A 23,891-nucleotide genomic window follows, 5' to 3' on the forward strand; every position below is an offset into this window, starting at 1 on the left:
CTTTTTTCTCTATAGCTATAACAGCTGGGAGCCAGTGTCACTTTGCATTCACTTGGGAGGGATGCCAGTGGACGTTCCAGGTCCTTCCCCAAGGGTACCTGCATAGCCCAACTATATGCCATGGGCTGGTTACAGAAGACTGGGTCAAATGGAAGCATCCAGCATCAGTGAAATTGTTATGTTGATGTTGTGTTTACTGTAAAGGCTATGTCCTGTGAAAGCGGTGTCCTTTGTGTGTCCTCACATTTAAAAAATGTAAGCATGTGGGTGACCTGTAAACAGCACAAAATCCCCTCCTTGAAGGGGTGGGCCTGATGCCTGTGGGGGCTTTTGCAGGTAACATGAGTTCCAGGTTGCATCTTGGGTGACGAGTGCTCTTTGTTGTATCCTGTACTGCTGTTATGGGATGTGGATCCAAGGGTCAGCATCAACTCACCAAGGGACTATCATGGAAGATGGACTGTGCATGTATTATGAGGCAAAAGACCCTGCAGGGATGGAATGTAGGAAGGAGCAGTTAGCCAAGATGGCGGTAGCCAGGTGCTCTTGCCCTATGGCCTCTCACCCTACATCCTGTAAACCGTGACGTCACATGGTTATGTAATAGCTGAGATCATTTATAGCACTGTGCCTGTGCATCAGGATATACTCGCTTGGCCACGGGGCCACTTTTGTTCTGTGTGCCTGTATAAGCTCACCTGAAAAGCCCTTGCAGCTGCATTTTGGCTGTGTCTGCTGGGTCAGCCATCAGAGAATACAGCATGGCTGTGTTACAGCTGCCTTGCGAGGCCAGAGAGAATAAATGTGTCTGCAGTTCCTATGGCTCCTCAAGTTTCCTTCCAGCTTCTTCACTCACACCTTGCCCACCCTGGGTTCAGTGAACAGTGTGAGAAGTGGGACACTTGGTTTCCCCACTTTAATACATGTTTCTAGCATCTAAAATAGAAATGCTTGCTTCTACCTTCTCCTCAACCCTCCCCTCCACTTAATCCGTGGTGAAATATGGCAAAGTCTAGCTTCAAAAGCAACAACAAACCAACCCTGGAATCAGTTCACACTTACTCACCACTGTGTCCTGTCTGGACTTCATTAGGACTCTAGTGAAGGATAGTTTTGCCTTAGAGTTCACACTCCTCTATTGGGCTGCACCCCACAGGCCTCCAAGGTCTGTGCTCCGTGCAGCTTCCAGACCAAAGAAAGAGCTTGGAGTCTGCGACAGAGACTGGCTTAATGGATGGGGGAGCTTGCCTGTCTGAAACAGGGTCCTGGAGTGACAGCCCAGCATGTGCGGTGGATGGCATGGCAGGCAGCACAGGGTGGCAGTCTCTGCTCCAAAATGAAAAATTCAATAGAAGAATTTGAAGAAATTTCTAGAAAGCAGAACAAAAAGACAAAAGAGGTAGAAAATAGAAAAGTTAAAAGTCTTAGAAGAAATTTACATATAAATTATGAGAAAATGTCCCTAAAACTGAAAGACATGTATTTCTATATGGAAGGGATTCTCAGCACAGTAAATGATAAAAGACTCGTATATCAAGGCATATCATTATGTGATAAAGTACATGATTTATCATGAATGTTACTTCTGTCAAAAAAAAGAGACATCATTCTGAACACCATGGATAAAGTGAGGATTAAGAGGAAAGAATTTACATTCAAAGGATCAGGAATCAGAATAGCATTGGAGTTTGCAACAGCAACATTGGAAGCTAGAAAACCATGAAACGGTGTCTTAATTCCTGAGGGAAGATGATTAACAACTCAGAATTCTGCATCTAATGCAGCTTTATTTGTATTGGTTTTGGCTGCACTGGGCCTTCATTGTTGTGTGCAGGCTTCTCATTGCTGTGGCTTCTCTTGTTGCAGAGCACAGGCTCTAGGGTGTGTGGACTCATAGTTGTGGCACAAGGGCTTAAATTGCCCCATGGCATGTGGAATCTCTCTGGACCAGGGGTCAAACCCATGCCCCCTGCATTGGCAGGCAGATTCCTAACTACTGGACCACCAGGGGAATCCTTGAGTGTAGCTTTTAATCAAGTATAAGGGCAGAGTAAATTTTTCAGACATACAAGGATTGAGAACGTGATCTTCTGTGACCCGTTTTCTCAGGAAGCTGCTAAAGGAATGTGCCCCAAGAACGTGGACAGAGCAGTGACTCACTGCAGAGATGGGGAAGGGGATTATCAGGGAGTGAGAAGTTCTGGGGTGACAGACGTGCAGCAGGCCCAGACAGCAGCTCGTCCAACTGTAGCAGCAAGATTCTGTCTTGCTGGGTCCTGGGAAGGGGGTTTCCAGGAATTTTTTTTTTTTTTCCTTTAGGGAAAAAAAAGACTTAGATTAATTTTCTGGCATTTGGGTATTTGGAAACTGATAAATTATTTTCACTGACATCATAGAGTAAATGGAAAAATACAGCACACAAGGAATCATTCATAAACAACTAATTACTGATTTGCCAGAAATTAATTGACTGTCTTGTGAAGATAAATGTTTTTGGGTGGAAGTTAGGTTGTAGGAGTTAGTGCTGTGTAAGAGAGCTTAATTCTCATATATTTGGAGTGCATAGATGATTTTTTAAATCAATAAGTTGAAAAATAGCAGTATAAACATATTATTTAGACCTATGTAAGTAAACAACAAGAAAAAGGGCTAAAAAAGATGAAAGCTATTTGTTTTTAATGAATAAAATTGGGAGAAGTGGGTAAGGTGGGTTAGGGACTACCTATTTTTCACTTATTGACCTTTTGGTACTGTTTGATTATTTTTAAAGATAATAAAAGTATATGCACGTGTTACTTGATAAAACTTAAACAAATACTAATGACAGATTCCTTTAAGGGCATTAGGGTTAAATGTACCAGTAAATGGGAGTCAGGAATAGAGAAAAAAGATGTAAGTTTATCTTTTGTTTTAAAGGGGATTCTCAAAACTTTATTTCTGTTTTTTTGTTTTGTTTTATTCTAGGGCTTCAAAAACAAACCAAAAAAGATGGGTCACATAAAGGCAGACTTGATTGATGTTGACTTAATCAGAGGTGAGTTCTAAAGTTGACTTGTTTCTTTTAGGTATATCATCATGTTATTTCCTTGGAGTGCTAAAGATTCTTCTTAGATATTGTCTCTAAATTCCCCAAAGTAGTGTTCTTCCCTCATCATTCAGGCTTTAGCCTTCTTTCCCCTTTGCTTAATGTGGCTATGTAAATTGCAAGGTTTCCGTGAGGGTGAAAGAGAGATGAATTTGGAGACCTACTGCTGTGAAATGAAGAAAAATGTATTGTATATCATTCAAAGGAGGCTGACTGAGGTTAGTATATGTTTGGAACATCTAAGTGGATTCTTTTTAACTGAACAAGTTATGTGCTAATTTTTGCTCGCACTTGTTTTTAGTGTAGTGTTACAAGTGGGCGTTCGTGTATGAAAATGTTTGATGTTTTGTTTTATGTATATTTAAAGGCTCAACATTTGCCAAAGCCAAACCTGAAATTCCATGGACATCTCTGACTCGGAAGGGGCTTGTTCGAGTTGTGTTTTTTCCACTTTTCAGCAGTTGGTGGATTCAAGTTACCTCTTTAAGAATCTTTGTTTGGCTGCTACTGCTTTACCTCATGCAAGGTAATTGGAGAAGTTTGGATAAACTATGAGTTTCTTTTTGCTGCTTATGCTATTACATCATGCAGACCTTCCTGTTCTTATATTTACCCTTTCATTTGATGGTTTCATGTACAAAAAAATGAAGGGACATTCACTCTTTCGAGATCATCTTAAATTTATTTGTTCAGAGACAGCAGATATGATTGTCTAACTCTTCTCTCTTCAATTTCTTTCCACCTGTCTCATTGACCAGACCTTTGTAAACTTTTCTTCTGACTGAGCCTCGAATCCTCAAGGTTAGATCCCAGATTCTTTTCTCTAGGTACTCTTATCAAACCTTGTTCCTTTAACAAGGTGATTCTCAAAATAATATCTTCAAACTGACCTCTGCTGAACTTCAGGCTTGTAAAGTGAAAGTAAAGTCACTTAGTCATGTCCAACTCTTTGCGACCCCATGGACTATAGCCTACCAGGCTCCTCTGTCCGTGGGATTTTCCAGGCAAGAGTACTGGAATGGTTTGCCATTTCCTTCTCCAGGGGATCTTCCCAACCCAGGGATCAAACCCAGGTCTTCTGCATAATAGGCAGACGCTTTACTGTCTGAGCCAGCAGGGAAAACATAGGCTTGTAAAGCCAACTGCCTATTTGACATTTCCATATGAAGATTTAATAGGTATCTTGAACTTAAGTTATATTTGGATATAATTGAATTTTAATTTTTTTACAATCTTCTTTTGTACACGCTAAACTGGACATGGAACAACAGACTGGTTGCAAATAGGAAAAGGAGTACGTCAAGGCTGTATATTGTCACCCTGCTTATTTAACTTATGTGCACAGTACATCATGAGAAACGCTGGGCTGGAGGAAGCACAGGCAGATATCGAGATTGCTGGGAGAAATATCAATAACCTCAGATATGCAGATGACACCACCCTTATGGCAGAAAGTAAAGAACTAAAGAGCCTCTTGATGAAAGTGAAAGAGGAGAGTGAAAAAGTTGGCTTAAAGTTCAACATTCAGAAAACTAAGATCATGGCATCTGGTCCCATCGCTTCATGGGAAACAGTGGCTGACTTTATTTTTGGGGGCTCCAAAATCACTGCAGATGGTGATTGCAGCCATGAAATTAAAAGACAGTTACTCCTTGAAAGGAAAGTTATGACCTAGACAGCATATTGAAAAGCAGAGACATTACTTTGCCAACAAAGGTCCATCTAGTCAAAGCTATGGTTTTTCCAGTAGTCATGTATGGATGTGAGAGTTGGACTATAAAAAAAGCTGAGCACCAAAGAATTGATGCTTTTGAACTGTGGTGTTGGAGAAGACTTTTGAGAGTCCCTTGGACTGCAAGGAGATCCAACCAATCCATCCTAAAGGAGATCAGTCCTGGGTATTCCTTGGAAGGACTGATGTTGAAGCTGAAACTCCAGTACTTTGGCCACCTGATGTGAAGAGCTGACTCATTTGAAAAGACCCTGATGCTGGGAAAGGTTGAGGGCAGGAGGAGAAGGGGATGACAGAGGATGAAATGGCTGGATGGCATCACCAACTCAATGGACATGGGTTTGGGTAGACTCTGAGAGTTAGTGATGGACAGGGAGGCCTGGTGTACTGCGGTTCATGGGGTCACAAAGAGTCAGACTGAGCGACTGAACTGAACTGATTGTTCTTCAGATCTCCCCCCATTTCATTACATGATTCCATCAACCACCCAATTTTCAAGTGAAAAATTAAGTCTTCCTATTACCCTAATGGCTCAGAGGGTAAAGAATCTACCTTTAGTGCAGGAGACCTGGGTTTTATCTCTGGGTTGGGAAGATCCCCTGGAGAAGGGAATGGCTACCCACTCTAGTATTCTTGCCTGAAGAATTCCATGGACAGAGGAGCCTGGTGGGCTGCAATCATGGAGTTGCAAAGAGTCAGATGCAACTGAGCAACTAACACTTTCACTCCCTTCTACTCTGTTGTCAACTCTCACATCCCATCTGTAACCATGTCTGTAAGTCTGACCTCCGGAATATGTCTTGAGCACCTAACCCAGTCTCTGCTGCCACCATCATAGGCCACAGCCTCAGCATCCCTCTGCCTTGATCACTGGAACAATGTCTATTCTGAGTTTTCTTTCTACCCATCATTCTTTTCACAACAGTTAGAGAAATCTTTTTTTTTTTTATGTGAAATCTCTTGTTTTGTTTTGTTTTTAATTTTTTATTATTATTATTATTATTTTTTTTTACTTTACAATATTGTATTGGTTTTGCCATACATCAACATGCATCTGCCATGGGTGTACATGTGTTCCTCATCCTGAACCACCCCCCTGCCTCCCTCCCCATGCCATCCCTCTGGGTCATCCCAGTGCACCAGCCCCAAGCTTCCTGTATCCTGCATCGAACCTGGACTGGTGATTCGTTTCTTATATGATATTATACATGTTTTAATGCCATTCTCCCAAATCATCCCCCCCTCCCTCTCCCACAGAGTCCAAAAGACTGTACTATACATCTGTGTCTCTTTTGCTGTCTCACATACATGGTTGTCATTACCATCTTTCTAAATTCCATATATATGTGTTGGTATACTGTATTGGTGTTTTTCTTTCTGGCTTACTTCACTCTGTATAATAGGCTCCAGTTTCATCCACCTCATTAGAACTGATTCAAGTGTATTCTTTTTAATGGCTGGGTAATACTCCATTGTGTATATGTACCACAGCTTTCTTATCCATTCATCTGCTGATGGACATCTAGGTTGCTTCCATGTCCTGGCTATTATAAACAGTGCTGCGATGAACACTGGGGTACACGTGTCTCTTTCAATTCTAGTTTCCTCAGTGTGTATGCCCAGCAGTGGGATTGCTGGATCATAAGGCAGTTCTATTTCCAGTTTTTTAAGGAATCTCCACACTGTTCTCCATAGTGGCTGTACTAGTTTGCATTCCCACCAACAGTGTAAGAGGGTTCCCTTTTCTCCACACCCTCTCCAGCATTTATTGCTTGGAGACTTTTGGATCGCAGACATACTGACTGGCGTGAAATGGTACCTCATTGTGGTTTTGATTTGCATTTCTCTGATAATGAGTGATGTTGAACATCTTTTCATGTGTTTGTTAGCCATTTGTATGTCTTCTATGGAGAAATGTCTATTTAGAAATCTTTTGAAATGGAACCTATATCACATTTCGCTGCTTAAAACCCTTTAGTGACTTCTTATTGCTCTTAGAATAGAAGCCCAAACCTCCTCACCAGGGCCTCCAGTGCCCTACGTGGTTACTCCTCGGCTGAACTCTCGGATGCCATGTCTTAGCACTTTCTTCCTTGCTCACTGCAGGCAGAGGCCTTTTTCTTTTCCTCACCCAGGGCTTTTCTTTCTGATTGAAATAATTGAAAGGTTTTTCACATGACTATCTTTTCTCTCATCTTTAAGATCTGCACTCAGATGTAGCTTTCATAAACTTGCCGTATCTGTACTTTCTAAATAGTCCTGCCACCCCTCAGTCACTGTCACAGGGGGGGACTATGTGTCACACATCACTACCTGATGTTTTCTCTCTTCTCACTATGTATAGGGACGCAGTGTATGCTCTTCACTATACTCTGTTGCTTATCAGAAACACTTCCTGAAAGAGGGCAATGTAGATATAGTGATTCCTGAGCAGATAGATGTGAATTAGAAGAAAGAGTAGGTGAAAGGGGAAGGTTGGGTTAGGGTGATAGAATTTGGGTGATTTTTATTTTCTTTTGTATGCATCAGTTTTTTAAAATTGTCTTCAAAAATATAATTTAATTGCTGCATAATGTTCCATCATGTGGACACACCATCATTCCATACTATTAAGTTGACCAAAAAGCTTTCTTGGGTTTTCTGTTAAGATGTTATGGAAAACTTTAACAGACTTTTTGGCCAACCCAATATTTTAAAGTCTGTATGAGTCTATCATAAGGATTTACCATAAACACTTTTTATAACTATTTAATATTCCATTATATAAAAGTACCATAATTCACATAAGCTTTCTCATTTAGTGAACATTTAGGTTGTTTTTAGGATTTCCCTATTAATTAATGCCATGGTGAACAAAATTTTTCATATATTATATATTTGGAGTTTATTCTCTGAAATAAAATTAACAGATCAAAGACCTTAAAGATATTAAGGTTTTTAGTGCATATAGTGAAACTGCTGGTGACAGTTCTTTTGGAAAGTAGTAGATTGTGTTTTACCACAATCTTATCAGCATTATCATAATTTAAAAAATGTTACCTAATTTGATATACAAAAGTTAGTATTTTGCTTGTTTAATTTGCATTTCTTTGGTTACTTGTAAGGATGAAGTTAAATATTTTTCCACATGTTTGTTATTAAAGAATTTCCTTTCTTGTTGAGATAAATTATATTAAATTTTCACATATGCTGTGGTCCATTTCTGGACCATATATTGTGTACCATCAATTTGCCTGGTTATTTTCATATCAGTGCCATATTTCTTTAATTACTGTAGCTATTTAATATGTAGTGACATTGAGCAGGACAAGTATTTCTCGATTACTCTGTTTTTTCCAACATTTTCTCTTAGGTATTCTTACTTGCTTACTTTTTGCAAAATAATTTAGAATATTTTATCATGATCAAAGACCAAAAAAAATTGAAATTTGGACTGGAACTCCCCATACCCCACTCCAAAATATAGATATATATTTGGAGGGAATAGAGAGAAAATTGGTATTTTTCTCCTTTTAGTCAAGTCTTCTATTATATCTTTTTGTAAAGCTTTGTAGGAATTTATTTTTTTCTTACAAAACTTGCTTAGTTCTTGTTAAGCTCATTTTTTTTTCCATATGGTAGAATACACATAAAATTTACCATCTAACATTTTTAAGTATACAGTTCAGTGATACTAAGTCTATTCACGTTACTAGTCTGCTATTACCACCATCCATCTCTAGAGCTTTTTTCATTTTTCCAAATTGAAACTCTGTACCCTTAAATCAATAACTCTCCACTTCCTCCTATCCCCAGCGCCAGACAACTACCATTCTGCTTTCTGACTGTATGAATTTGACTCCTCTAGCTATCTCACATAAATAGAATCATACTGTATATCACTGAGCATAATGTCTTCAGGATTTATCCATTTGTAGCCTGTGCCAATATTTCTTTCCTTTCTGAGGGTGAATAGTAACTGACTGTGTGTATAGACCACACTTTGTTTATGTATGTCATCCATCAGAGATGCTTGAAAGTAAAAGTTGCTCAGTCGTGTCCAACTCTTTGCAACCCCATGAACTATACAGTCCATGGAATTCTGGAGTGGATAGCCTTTCCCTTCTCCAGGGGAACTTCCCAACCCAGGGATCGAACCCAGGTCTCCTGCATTGCAGGCGGATTCTTTACCAGCTGAGCCACAAGGGAAGCCCAAAACTACTGGAATGGGTAGCCTATCCCTTCTCCAGGGGATCTTCCTGACCCAGGAATCGAACCAGGGTCTCCTGCATTGCAGGCAGATTCTTTACCAACTGAGCTATCAGGGAAGTTCCATATTAAAGGAAAATAGTTTGCCTTTATTTTTGTTGTTGCTGCTTTAGGTATGACGCTTTTTATTTGCTTATGTATTTTTACTAGTATTTGCTGTTATATTTGCAAGATTTTAGTTTGTATTAAAATTGTTATAACCAGCCGTTTTCTAAACTCTCATTTTTTCTAACAGTTTTTCAGTGCTTCTCTAGGATTTTCTAATTATACAGCCGAATTGTTAGTGTAATGAAAAGTTGGTCTTTTACCACACATTTGATTTCATAGAATTAGTCTACATATTTAGAGCAGTGTTAACAGGAAGAGTGGTCACTCTGTTTTGTTTCTGTTCAGAATGTCTTCATTAATATGATGCATGTTGATTTTGCTTATATGTTCTTTAGTATATGTGCTGTCAAAGTGAGTACTACTTATATATTCTTTACCATGTTAACATATTTTTACATTCCTAGTATTTTAGTAAAGATTGACATTTAAGATTAATACAAATCAGGAACAGATGTTTAATTTTATGGAATGTGTTTTCAGTTCTAGAATTGGACCAGACTTCACATGTTAAAGGCACAGTCCTTCCCAAGATACCAGCCTTACTTTGGGGATCCCTAGGGCTATCCTTGGAGAAGGCAATGGCACCCCACTCCAGTACTCTTGCCTGGAAAATCCCATGGATGGAGGAGCCTGCTAGGCTGCAGATCATGGGGTCGCGAAGAGTCGGACACGACAGAGCGACTTTACTTTCACTTTTCCCTTTCATACATTGGAGAAGGCAGTGGCAACCCACTCCAGTGTTCTTGCCTGGAGAATCCCAGGGACGGGGGAGCCTGGTGGGCCGCCGTCTATGGGGTCACACAGAGTCGGACACGACTGACGTGACTTAGCAGCAGCAGCAGCAGCAGGGCTATCCTTACTCTGATCAGCCTTTCAGGGTCCCCCACTCATTCCCTCAGGTTTGATAATTCACCAGAATAACTCAAAGCATTCAGGAAAGTGCTGTATTTACAGTTTTATTATAGCAGAAGGATACAAATTAGGAGAGACGTACAGGGCAAAGTCTGGGCAGGCTCCAATCAGGAAGTTTTTGTCATCTTTAGGGATGTGTTACCTTTTATCCCTGATGGATAGCAATATGCACAAGGTATGACCAACCAGAGAAACTCACCCAAGCTTTGGAATTCAGAGTTTTCATTGAGGGTTTATTATGTAGGCCTGGTTGATTGAGTCACTGGCCATGGAGTTAAACTCAGTCTTTAGCTCCTGTTCCCTCCCCAGAGATCAGGGTGATATAATGTAGTTCAGAGCCCCAGCCCTCTAATTACATAGTTGGTATTTCTGGTATGGCTACTCCTATTCTTAGTCATTTTATTGGCATATATTACCTGGTGTGGTCCGAGGGACCCACCATGAAAACAAAGATACTTTCCAACACTTGGGAAATTCCAAGAGTTACCTCCCAGGAATCAGGGACAAAGGCCTTTTACACAATTGGTAATTGAGATGACATGTATGCACATGATCAAAACTACATCCTATTAAAATATTAAATTTCATAGATTCTGTCTCAGTCAGCAATTCCTTAAGTGCCTAACATGTCTGTGCCAAGTACTCTTTTAGGCTCTGAGAAAGATTTCCTACTCTCCTTCTAGCATAGACCCTATGTGCTCTTGGTGAATTATTCTTTTGCTATATTATCAAATTTACATTGAAGTATTTTAATCATTCATTCAACAAATAATTGCATGTGTACTCTGCGCCAGATACTATCTCGGTATGGCAGTGAACAAAATAGACAAATATCCTTGCCTTCATGGTACTTAACATTTTAGAGGTAAATTTGTATCCATATTCACAAGTCTGCAAGGTCTGTAGTTTATTGTTTTCTTGCTGTTGTTGTGTTTGTTGGGTATCAGGGTATTGTTGTTCAGTTCCTCAGTCATGTCTGACTCTTTGCAACCCCATGGACTGCAGCATACCAGGCTTCCCTGTCCTTGACTGTCTCCTAGAATTTGCTCAAACTCACATCACTGAGTCAATAACGCCATTCATCCATCTCCTCGTCTGCCTCCCCTTTCTGTTGCCCTCAGTCTTTCCTAGCATCAGGGTCTTCAGCAGCAAATAGTCTCTTCACATCATATGGCCAAAATATTGGAGCTTCAGCTTCAGCATCAGTCCTTCTAATGAATATTCAGGACTGATTTCCTTTAGGGTGACTGCTTTGATCTCCTTACTGTCCACGGGACTCTCAAGAGTCTTCTCCAACATCACAGTTCAAAAGCATCAGTTCTTCAGCACTCAGCCTTCTTTATGGTCCAACTCTCACATCTTACATGAATACTGGAAAAACCAGATCTTTGACTAGATGGACCTTTGTCTGCAAAGTGAGTGATGTCTCTGCTTTTTAATACGCTATCTAGGTTTGTCATAGCTTTTCTTCCAAGGAGCAAGTATCTTTTAGTTTCATGGCAGCAGTCACCATCACAATGATTTTGGGGCCCAAGAAAATAGTCTGTCACTGTTTCCATCTTTTCCCCATCTATTTGCTGTGAAGTGATGGGACCAGATGCCATGATCTTAATTTTTTGAATGTTAAGTTTTAAGCCAGCTTTTTCAGTCTTCTCTTTTACCTTCATCAAGAGGTTCTTTAATTCCTCTTCGCTTTCTGCCATTAGGGTGGTGTCATCTGCATATCTGAGGTTATTGATATTTCTTCCAGCAATCTTGATTCCAGCTTGTGTTTCATCCAGCCTGGCATTTCACATGATGTACTCTGCATATAAATTAAATAATCAGGGTGACAATTTGCAGCCTTGATGTACTCCTTTCCCAATTTTGGACCAGTTTTGTTGTTCCATGTTTGGTTCTAACGGTTGCTTCTTGATCTACATACACGTTTCTCAGGAGGCAGATCAGGTGGTCTGGTATTCCCAGCTCTTGAAGAATTTTCCACAGTTTGTTGTGATCCACACAGTCAAAGGCTTTAATGTCAGTGAAGCAAAAAGTTTTTCTGGAATTCTCTTGCTTTAACTATGATCTAGTGGATGTTGGCAATTTAATCTCTGGTTCCTCCACTTTTTCTTAATCCAGTTTGTACATCTGAAATGGCCGATTCACATACTATTGAAGCCTGACTTGAAGGATTTTGAGCATTTCCTTGCTAGCATGTGAAATGAGTGCAATTGTGTGATAGTTTGAATATTCTTTGGCATTGCCCTTCTTTGGGATTGGAATGAAAAGTGACCTCTTCCAGTCCTGTGGCCACTGCTGAGTTTTTCAAATTTGCTGGCATATTGAGTACAGCACTTTCACAGCATCATCATTTAGGATTTGAAACAGCTCAGCTGGAATTCCATCACCTCCACTAGTTTTGTTTATAGTAATGCTGCCTAAGGCCCCCTTGACTCACACTCCAGGATGTCTGGCTCTAGGTAAGTAACATACCATCATAGTTATCTGGGTCATTAAGACCTTTTTTGTACAGTTTTTCTATGTATTCTTGCCACCTCTTTTTTAATATCTCATGCTTCTGTTAGATCCATACTGTTTCTATCCTTTATTGTGCCCATCTTTGCATGAAATGTTCCCTTGTTATCTCTAATTTTCTTGAGATATCTAGTATTTCCCATTCTATTGTTTTCCTCTATTTCTTTGCACTGTTCACTTAAGAAGGCTTTCTTATCTTTTGTTGATATTCTTTGCAACTCTACATTCAGATGGTGTATCTTTCCTTTTCTCCTTTACCTTTAGCTTCTCTTCTTTTCTAAGCTATTTGTAAGGCCTCCTCTGACAACCGTTTTGCCTTTTTGCATTTCTTTTTCTTGGGGATGTTTTGGTCACCGCCTCCTGTACAATGTTGTGAACCTCCATCCATAGTTCTTCACGGACTTTATCAGATCCTATCCTTTGAATCTGTTTGTCACTTCCATTCTATAATCAGAAAGGATTTGATTTAGGTCATACCTGAATGGCCTAGTGGTTTTTCCCTACTTTCTTCAATTTAAGTCTGAATTTGGCAATAAAGAGCTCATGATCTGAGCCACAGTCAGCTCTAGGTCTTCTTTTTACTGACTGTATATAGCTTCTCAATTTTCAACTGCAAATAATATAATCAATCTGATTTTGCTACTGACCATCTGGTGATGTCCATGTGTAGAATCTTCTCTTGTGTTGTTGGAAGAGGGTGTTTGCTGTGACCAGTGCATTCTCTTGGCAAAACTATTAGCCTCTGCCCTGTTTCATTTTGTACTCCAAGGCCAGACTTGCCTGTTACTCCAGGTATCTCTTGACTTCCTACTTATTTGCATTCCAATCCCTTATGATGAAAAGGACATCTTTTTTTGCTGTTAGTTCTAGAAGGTCTTGTAGATCTTCGTGGAACCATTCTTCTTCTTCGGCATTAGTGATTGGGGCATAGACTTAGATTACTGTGATGTTGAATGGTTTGCCTTGAAAATGAACCAAGGTGATTCTGTCATTTGTGAGATAGTATCCAAGTACTGCATTTTGAACTCTTTTGTTGACTATAAGGCCACTCTATTCCTCTAAGGATTTCTTGCCCACAATAGTAGATATAATGGTCATTGGAATTAAATTTGCCCATTCCTGTCCATTTTAGTTCACTGATTCCTAAAATGTCGATTTTCACACTGTTTTTTGAATGTATAATAGTTAGAATTTATTTAAAGTGTACAATGCAATGCAACTGACATGTATATGTATCTGTGAAAATATAATCAAGGTATATAATAAATCAAGGTAATGAGCAAATCCACCCTTCCCCAAAGTTTTCATTTGCCCATTTATAATTCATCCCTCTCCTCTGTCTCCTTTGTTCTCTCTTAGAAATCACTTATCAGCTTTCTACTAATACAGATTAGTTTGCACTTTCTAGAATTTTATGTAAGTAGAGTAGAATTTGTGCTCTTTTTTTGATTGACTTAGTAGGAAAATTATTTTGAAATTCACTCTTGTTGTTGTATGCATCAGTACTTGATTCCTGTTGCTGGGTAGCATTCCATTTTATGAATGGGACATAGTTTGTTTATATTTTCACCTGTTGATGGATATTTGAATTTTTTTCAATATGGGACTATTACAAATATAACTGCTATGAATATTCAAATACAAATGTTTGTGTGCACATATGCTTTCATTTCTCTTGGCTAATACCTAAGAGAGTAATGACCTGATCTAAAGGCACTCCCAACATTCCATGTCTTTCCTTACTCCCAAGTAATGACCCTGGGCACTTTGCCTGTTGTATAAAAACCTTGCAGTTTTCTAGGTTCATTTAATTCCCCTACCCGTTACAAATAGATGGGGAAACAGTGGGCACAGTGTCAGACTTTATTTTTGGGGGGCTCCAAAATCACTGCAGATGGTGACTGCAGCCATGAAATTAAAAGACACTTACTCCTTGGAAGAAAAGTTATGATCAACCTAGACAGCATATTCAAAAGCAGAGACATTACTTTGCCAACAAAGTTCCGTCTAGTCAAGGCTAAGGTTTTTCCAGTGTTCATGTATGGATGTGAGAGTTGGACTGTGAAGAAGGCTGAATGCCGAAGAATTGATGCTTTTGAACTGTGGTGTTGGAGAAGACTCTTGAGAGTCCCTTGGACTGCAAGGAGATCTAACCAGTCCATTCTAAAGGACATCAGCCCTGGGAGTTCTTTGGAAGGACTGATGCTAAAGCTGAAACTGCAATACTTTGCGAAGTTTTCGCATGCAATACATGCGAAGAGTTGACTCATTGGAAAAGACTCTGATGCTGGGAGGGATTGGGGGCAGGAGGAGAAGGGGACGACAGAGGATGAGATGGCTGGATGGCATCACTGACTTGATGGACATGAGTTTGTGTGAACTCCGGGAGTTGTTGATGGACAGGGAGGCCTGGCGTGCTGCAATTCATGGGGTTGCAAAGAGTCAGACACGACTGAGTGACTAAACTGAACTGAACTGAACCCTTTGCAATACAGTTGCCATATGCATTATAAGTTCATATATTATAAACCCCACAAGATAACAATTTTTGTTTTAAATCAGCCAATACATTTTAAATAGAGTAAAATGACAAATTGTGTTTAATTTTACCAAGGTATTTACCATTTGCAATACTCTTCATTCCTTCTTGAGGATCCACATTTTAAGGATTAGAAGTAATGCAGGCCTTTGGTGAGAAATCCTTAGTTTTTTAATCTGAAATATTTTTGTTTTACTGTTGCTTAAAGGTTATTTTGTCTGGGCAGAGAGTGGAGGGTGGTACATGTATTGCTGTTGTTATTTTCCAGCACTGCTGCAGTGTCTCAGTGTCTTCAGCCCCTTACTCCTTTGATGTTCACTCTTGCCATCTCCCGTTTGACTATTTCCAATTTACCTTGATTTAGGGACATAACATTCTAGGTTCCTATGCAATACTGGTCTTTACAGCATCGATCTTTACTTTCACCACCTGACACTTCCACCACTGGGCGTCATTTCCGCTCTGGCTCAGCCTCTTCATTCCTTGTGGAGCTATTTCTCTCTTCTTTTCCATTGGCATATTGGACACCTACTGACCTGGGAGGTTCATCTTTCAGTATCATATATTTTTGCCTTTTCATACTGTTGATGGGGTTTTCAAGGCAAGAATGCTCTTCAGGGTATTGCTGCTGCTGCTGCTGCTGCTAAGTCACTTCAGTTGTGTCTGACTCTGTGCAACCCCTTAGACGGCAGCCCACCAGGCTCCACTATCCTTGGGATTCTCCAGGCAAGAACACTGGAGTGGGTTGCCATTTCCTTCTCCAATGCAGGAAAGTGAAAAGTGAAAGTGAAGTCGCTCAGTCGTGTCCGACCCTCAGCGACCCCATGGACTGCAGCCTACCAGGCTCCTCCGTCCATGGGATTTTCCAGGCAAGAATACTGGAGTGGGGTGCCATCGCCTTCTCTGCTTCAGGGTATTAGGGAATGAAATTAATTTTTCTCCACATAGAAAAGTTCGTATAGCACAAGAATCATCTTTATGAGCAAGTCTGAAAGAACTAATCTGTAAACTTGTATCTGGAAGTTTTGGGAGATAATTTGTAATATTTTTCTGTTTCTTTCATTTTTTATATCTTTGGACATTTCGCACATGCAGAGAGGCAATGTAGCATAGCAGTTAACAGTAAGGACTCTAGGAATTCCCTGTCGGTCTAGTGGTTAGGGCTCCATGCTTCCACTGCAGGGGCCTGGGTTCTATCACTGGTCTGGAAACTAAGATCTCACATGTCACACTGTGCAACCCCCACCCCGCCCCCCACCTCTCAAAAAAGACTCTGGAGCCTAGCTGCCTGGGTTCAAATCTTAAATCTACTAATCGCTACATATAACTCTGGGCCTTGGAAAATACTATTCCTCTGAGCAGAGCAACAGTACAAAGGATTATATGACAGCTAGTTGTTTTGTGGTGGAAATATCTAGAAATACCTAGACTATCGTATTGCCAGAAAGGCATATCCTCTGGACACATCATTTTTCACTTGCTCTGTGATGTAGGGCTTCAGGTTTTCACCCAGCTAATGTGCAGGTGGATTGTATTGAAGGAAATTATGTGCTTTCACCTGTATCCTTTTTACATGATAGATTTTTGGAGAAATAATCTGTATGGTTATTAGAATTGATTTTAAAGACGAGCCCTAATGGTTTCCATTTTGAAACCTTTTCCTTTCAGTGATAGCACTCGTGTTATATTTTATGATGCCTATCGTGAATGTAAGTGAAGTCCTCGGACCCTTGTGCCTTATGTTACTCATGGGGACTGTCCACTGTCAGATTGTGTCTACTCAGATCACAAGGCCATCAGGGAACAATGGAAATCGGAGAAGAAGGTGAGATGAGAAGTTACACTTGTGGTTGTGTATTTTCTAGGAGAGGCATTGTAGAACAGAATCTTGAAGTAAAATAATAAAAAGCCTTCCTCTTTTGCATATATTTTTCATTATTTTTTTTGGCTAGAAGAAATTGAGTGCTTTACTTTTACTTTTCTCCCTGATGCTAAGAAACTTTGTCATAAACTTTTAACCGGGAGGGGGTCATTGAGTACAGTTGTTTAAAAGGATAATTTCTATACTGTATTATTCCTTACTAAAATTTTCCTTAAATGATGATTTTTGTAAAGCATTCTTCACAATTCAGTCTTAAAATTTGGTGAAAATTCACTATACACAAGGATCTTAGTATGTCTGATTAATGGTATTAATGTTCTTACCTTTTTTCAATAGTAAATAAAAAGAATTGATTTCTACATGTTCTAAACTTTTAATAAAGATTTAACTTTTCTACACATTGGATTCATGTCATGTCTTTACTGATCATGTGCTGTGTATGGGTTTTGGAACTGTTAAACGTTTTTAAAGTATATATGGTATTATCTTCCACAAGTCATCTTTCCTCAGAGCATTGATAGGTTTTTGTTCCCCCAAGGAGTTTAAGATTTTTTCATTTGGTGCAAAGAATTTCAACATATTTATACTTATTTTTGAATGTTACTTTCTAAACATGTTTTTTTTTTCTCCCCAGAAAAGAATACTCCTTGAAAATTAAGTTTAATTTATTTAATGTTTTCTAAAGAAATTAAATATTTTGCTGTGTCTCATTGGTATTTACAGGATATATCTTTTCACTGCATAGGATAGCCAAAAAAAAAAAAAAATGATTGCTTGCTATTATTTCATGTTTCCCTGATTAAATGTGCCAAATGGGTAGATTTCTGACATCCATATTTAAAGAAATTGTTCTTTTTTTTTTTTTTTAGTGTTTCCTGAAGACTATTGGTCATATAGAAGAAAATTTTCCTGCTAGTAATATTTTTGAATAGCAGTTCTATTTCTTTAATGAATGAACAAAATGATACCCTTTGGTATCTTTGGAATCTGTTTTTGCCCTTAAATCAGAAATGTTCATGCATAATGTATCCTCATTATGAGAAGTTCATTATACTTAATTTCAGGTGGTAAATGGTAGGGATATTCTAAGCAGAAATAGAAAAGGTCTTGAATAATCTGAAGTTGTTGAAATATTTTTTTGTAGAAAATTACGAAAAACTGTGAATGGTGATGGGAGCCGAGAGAATGGAAATAACTCCTCTGATAAAGCCAGAGGAGTGGAAACTTTGGAATCTGCACCCCTTAATGGTAGTTTTTGGAGGACTCTCTTTGGCAACAGGTGGGAAGTCTTATTAATACTTCCCAATTTTCACATTTTCACCAAATTAATACTTATTAACACTTCCAATAAAATGGAAGTTTTACGTGTTTTTGTGTTCACTTTAGTGTTTGCATAGTACATAACCTGATTAGGTTTTAGGACTATGCAGTGTGAGCATATTATCATAGTGGTGTGATTTTAAAAGTTCTAGAGTGGTTTTCTTACTCACAGTGTCACCAGTGTCTGCCGTATTACCCATGAGTCCAGTTACCTACCATAAAAGTGCCCTTCTGTTTGATCTTTAGTGGCTTTTTAGACCACAAGATTACAGAAATATAAATACTCTCAAAGATTAAATATTTTAAGCCATATTGGCAAATGTCTTGAGAGAAAGAAGAACTTTTAAGAGATGACGTATTTTTCAGTGTGAGAGCTGATTCCTCTTTAGATGTGGGATGCAGGGCAGGAGGCTGCTGTCAGTGGGCTGTAGGACAGAAAGGGAGATGAGTCTAAGACAACTTCAACCTCCTGCATGATTTTGTAGGTCATGACAGCGGTACTGTGACTCGAAGAAATACTTATTTTTGTCATATATTAATGTTTGTGACTCAAAAGTAAAGTGTTCTGCAGCTTCATTTTTGAAGACAAATTGTGTCCACCTATTTTTCTAAAGATAAGTTGAAGCATTTGAGTTCTTTAGCTGAACATTGTGCTGGGCACTGCACTTTCCTCTTCTCAGTGATTTACCGTCTTATTAGGAAAGTAAAACTAGCAGGTATGAGGCAGTCACAACAATGTAAAAATACCGTAAATGGTATCATGCTGACTAAAGGCCATGCAGTTCAGCAGATGGAATGACTATTCTGGGGTGACACAGTCGGCAGGAGTCACGGAAGAGCTGAGAGTTACTGGGCTTTGAAGGACGGAAGAGGGAAAGACATCCTGTGAAGTGTAACAAACAGGCAGTGTGAGGGAGGGGTTGGCTTTGTGTTTGAGAGGAAGACTGTGAACCTACTTCCTTGCAAAACCAAAAAGAACAGGATTCCTCTCAATCAACTGACCCAAGTCTTTGGAGACTAGAGAGAGAACTATATTCTGGCTTCCTACACCCTTAGGAAAGCTGGAGAGCCTGAAAAACACGATTTCTGAATCTTCTTGATTTCCAGATTAACATATTCTACTCCTCAGAAGAAAAGTGGTTTCATGAAAGATACTACTTTCAGAAAACTAATTATTAATCTTTTTTTTTCCTTTAAAAAAATAGGATGAAAAGAGTTAAATTAATATGTAACAGAGGGACGGAAACTGACTATGATTCAGGTTGTCTGCATCCTATCATCAAGAAGAGACAGTGTCGACCAGAGATCAGAATGTGGCAAACAAGAGAGAAAGCAAAATTTTCCGATGGAGAAAAGGGCCGTAGGGTAAGATTTAGATGAGTAAAAGTATTACCTGGTCCTTTTCTTGTGTAAAATTTTCTATTCTTAGACTCTGCTAAAAGCACACAATAGATTCTAATAGATTTGTGGCATTTGAAATGTAAAACCAAAGGACATGAAAAGGAGAACACCATGAAGAATAATATGAAGATTTTACCTTATTCTTCCAATTTCTAGGGCCAGAGCTTATTGTTATATCTGCCCCTGGTCCAGACTTAGGAGGAGGCTGGTAGATTCAATGAACAGATTGGTGTAGAGGCTTCCATGTCATCTTCCAGAGAGGCAGGAATAGTGTGTGTTAAGGTTTGGGAAAATATTTTTATGTTTAGATAGAGCTATTATTCTGCTTTATGTCTAAAAATAACTATACTTTTGTGTTATAGTCATGAAATATTTTCTATTTGTTAGACTGTGGCATTTATGAGTTATAAAAAGCTAATTTTTTTTGAGCCATTACTGCAATCAGGCACTATTCTAAGTGATTTACATGTAATAACTCACTTAATTCTTTCAACAGCTCTGTGAGATAGATGCTTTTATTTTTTTTTTTAATGTTTTAACTGAAGGATAATTGCTTTACAGAATTTTATGGTTTTTCTGTCATATATCAACAAGAATCAGCTATAGGTACATGCATGTCCCCTCCCTCCCAGACCTCCCTCCTCTCTCCCTCCCCCTCCCACCCCTACAGATTGTCACAGAGCCCTTGTTTGAGTTCCCCGAGTCATACAGCAAATTCCCATTGGCTATCTATTTTACATATGGTATTGTAAATTTCTGTGTTACTCTCTCCATATATCTCCCCTTCTCCCTCCTTTCCTTCCCCCATGTCCATAGCTCTGTTCTCTATGTCTGTTTCTCCATTCCTGCCCTGAAAATAAATCACCAGTGCCATCTCTTTAGATTCCATATATGTGTGTCAGAATACGATATTTATATTTCTCTTCTTGACTTACTTCACTCTGTTTAATAGGGTCTAGGTTCGTCCACCTCATTAGAACGGATTCAAATGCATTCCTTTTTGTGGAAGGAACTCCTCAGGAAGGCTGAGTAGTATTCCATTGTGTATATGTACCACAGCTTCTTTATCCACGCATCTGTTGATGGACATCTAGGTTGCTTGCATGTTCTAGCTATTGTAAATAGTGCTGCAGTGAACATTGGGGTACACGTGTCTTTTTCCAATTTTGATTTCCTCAGAGTATATGCCTAGAAGTGGGATTGCTGGGTCATATGGTGGTTTTATTCCTAGCTTTTTAAGGAATCTCCATACTGCCTGCCATAGTGGCTGTATAAGTTTACATTCCCACCAGCAATGCAAGAGTGTTCCTTTTTCCCCACACCCTCTCCAGCATTTGTTGTTTATAGACTTTTTGATGATGGCCATCCTGACTGGTGGTATCTCATTGTGGTTTTGGTTTGCATTTCTCTAGTGTTCTTGCCTGGAGAATCCCAGGGATGGGGGAGCCTGGTGGGCTGCTGTCTATGGGGTTGCACAGAGTCAGACACGACTGAAGCGACTTAGCAGCAGCAGTAGTGATGAGTGATGCTGAGCATCTTCTCATGTGCTTGTTAGCCATCTGTATATCTTCTTTGGAGAAATGTCTCTTCAGATGCCTTTCCCACTTTCTGATTGGGTTCTTTGCTTTTCTAGTATTGAGCTGTATATAAGCTGCTTGTATATTTTGGGAATTCTTTGTCAGTTGTTTTCTTTGCTATTATTTTCTCCCATTCTGAGGGTTGTCTTTTTACCTTGTTTGTAGTTTCCTTTGCTGTGCAAAATCTTTAAAGTTTAATTAGGTCCCACTTGTTTATTCTTGTTTTTATTTCCATTAATCTAGGAGGTGGGTTATAGAAGATCTTGCTTTGATTTATGTCATCGAGTGTTCTGCCTATGTTTTCCTCTAAGAGTTTAATAGTCTCTGGTCTTACATTTAGGTCTTGAATCCATTTTGAGTTTATCTTTGTGTATGGCTTTAGGTAGTGTTCTAATTTCATTCTTTTGCACATAGATGTTCAGATGTCTCACTTATTGAAGAGACTGTCTTTGCCCCATTGTATATTCTTGCCTCCTTTGTCAAAAATAAGGTACCTGTAGATGTGTGGGTTTATCTCTGGGTTCTCTGTCTTGTTCCATTGGTCTATATTTCTGTTTCTGTGTCACTACCATACTGTCTTGATGACTGTAGGTTTGTAGTATAGTCTGAAGTCAGGACGGTTGATTCCTCCAGCTCCATTCTTCTTTCTCAAGGCTTTGGCTACTCAGGGTCTTTTGTGTTTCCATATGAATTGTGAAATTTTTTGTTCTAGTTCTGTGAAAAATGCCATTAGTAATTTTGATAGGGGTCACATTGAATCTGTAGATTGCATTTGGTAGTATAGTCATTTTCACAATATTGATTCTTCCTACCCAGGAATGAGGAATATCTCTTCATCTGTTTATGTCGTCTTTGATTTCTTTAATTAGTGTCTTATAGTTTTCTGTATACAGGTCTTTTGTCTCTTTAGATAGGTTTATTCCTAGATATTTTATTCTTTTTGTTGCAGTGGTAAATGGTATTGATTCCTTAATTTCTCTTTTTATTTTTCATTGTTAGTGTATAGGAATGCAAGTGATTTCTGTGTATTGACTTTGTACCCTGCGACTTTGCTGAATTCACTGATTAGCTCTAATAATTTTCTTATAGTTTCTTTTGGGTTTTCTATGTATAATATCATGTCATCTGCAGACTGATATTTACTGATCTGGATTCCTTTTCTTTCTTTTTCTTCTATAATTGCCGTAGCTAGGACTTCTAAAACTATGTTGAATAATAGTGGTGAGAGTGGACATCCTTGTCTTGTTCCTGACCTTAGAGGGATTTATTTATTTATTGTCATCACCATTCCAATGAGGAACTTGAGGCCCAGAGAGATTTAATTACTTACCTAAAGTTACATTGATGAATGTGAAAGAGGAGAGTGAAAACGTTGGCTTAAAGTTCAACATTCAGAAAACTAAGATCATGGCATCTGGTCCTATCGCTTCATGGGAAATAGATGGAGAAACAATAGAAACAGTGTCAGACTTTATTTTTTGGGGCTCCAAAATCACTGCAGATGGTGATTGCAGCCATGAAATTAAAAGACGCTTATTCCTTGGAAAGGAAGTTATGACCAATCTAGGTAGCATATTGAAAAGCGGAGACATTACTTTGCCTTCAAAGGTCCATCTAGTCAAGGCTACGGTTTTTCCAGTGGTCATGTATGGATGTGAGAGTTGGACTGTGAAGAAAGCTGAGTGCTGAAATTGATGCTTTTGAACTGTGGTGTTGGAGAAGACTCTTGAGAGTCCCTTGGACTGCAAGGAGATCCAACCGGTCCATTCTAAAGGAGATCAGTCCTGGGTGTTCTTTGGAAGGACTGATGCTGAAGCTGAAACTCCAGTACTTTGGCCACCTCATGTGAAGAGTTGACTCATTGGAAAAGACTCTGATGCTGGGAGGGATTGGGGACAGGAGGAAAGGGGGATGACAGAGAATGAAATGGTTGGATGGCATCACTGACTCAATGGACTTGAGTTTGAGTGAACTCTGGGAGTTGGTGATGGACAGGGAGGCCTGGCGTGCTGCAGTTCATGGGGTTTCAAAGAGTCGGGCACGACTGAGTGACTGAACTGAACTGAACTGAACTGAAAGTTACATAGCTAATAAATAGAAGAGCTGTGATTCAGACTTGACTTTGACTCAAGCCTGTGCTTCTAACCTCTACATTATTTAAATTATTTAGTTTCAAGAAAGCTTAATATTTTTCTTTATTAAGACCAACGAATATGTAGGTTTGTTCAGCTTTGACTTAGTTTACTTTTACTGCTTCTTAGTTTTTATGCACACAGCTTACTGGAGTCTTCTGGGCGGTCCCCTGTGAGGACATTGCTGCTCTCTTTGTAGGAGTCTTTTAGGCGTTTGGGTAATGGGATTTCAGATGATCTGTCAAGTGACGATGACGGTGAAGCCCAGACACAGATGATGATACTGCGGAGGAGTGTGGAAGGGGCCTCAAGTGACAACGGTTGTGAAATTAAGAGTAGAAAATCAATACTTTCAAGACACCTAAACACTCAGGTAATTTTTATTTTAGTTTATTAAAGTATAGGCATTAATTCCCAAGTAACAAAGTATTTAACATA

At 39.2% G+C, this 23,891-nt stretch overlaps 1 protein-coding gene across 10 annotated transcripts in view; it reads left to right on the top strand.

The window, feature by feature from the left end:
* The window catches only part of PHTF1 (putative homeodomain transcription factor 1), an 82,475-nt gene that overhangs the window by 25,259 nt on the left and 33,325 nt on the right, over window positions 1–23,891 (top strand). For 9 of the 10 annotated variants that reach the window (XM_061410579.1, XM_061410562.1, XM_061410566.1 and 6 more), the window contains exons 3-8: window positions 2,965–3,034; window positions 3,453–3,611; window positions 16,810–16,966; window positions 18,168–18,302; window positions 19,549–19,708; window positions 23,653–23,826. In XM_061410579.1, the coding sequence (XP_061266563.1) occupies window positions 2,965–3,034; window positions 3,453–3,611; window positions 16,810–16,966; window positions 18,168–18,302; window positions 19,549–19,708; window positions 23,653–23,826 (855 nt within the window). The remainder of the gene's footprint in view (window positions 1–2,964; window positions 3,035–3,452; window positions 3,612–16,809; window positions 16,967–18,167; window positions 18,303–19,548; window positions 19,709–23,652; window positions 23,827–23,891) is intronic. The other variant, XM_061410606.1, reaches the window with a different exon arrangement.

Source organism: Bos javanicus, chromosome 3 (assembly GCF_032452875.1).
Source record: "Bos javanicus breed banteng chromosome 3, ARS-OSU_banteng_1.0, whole genome shotgun sequence".
Classification (NCBI taxonomy): Eukaryota; Metazoa; Chordata; class Mammalia; order Artiodactyla; family Bovidae; genus Bos; species Bos javanicus.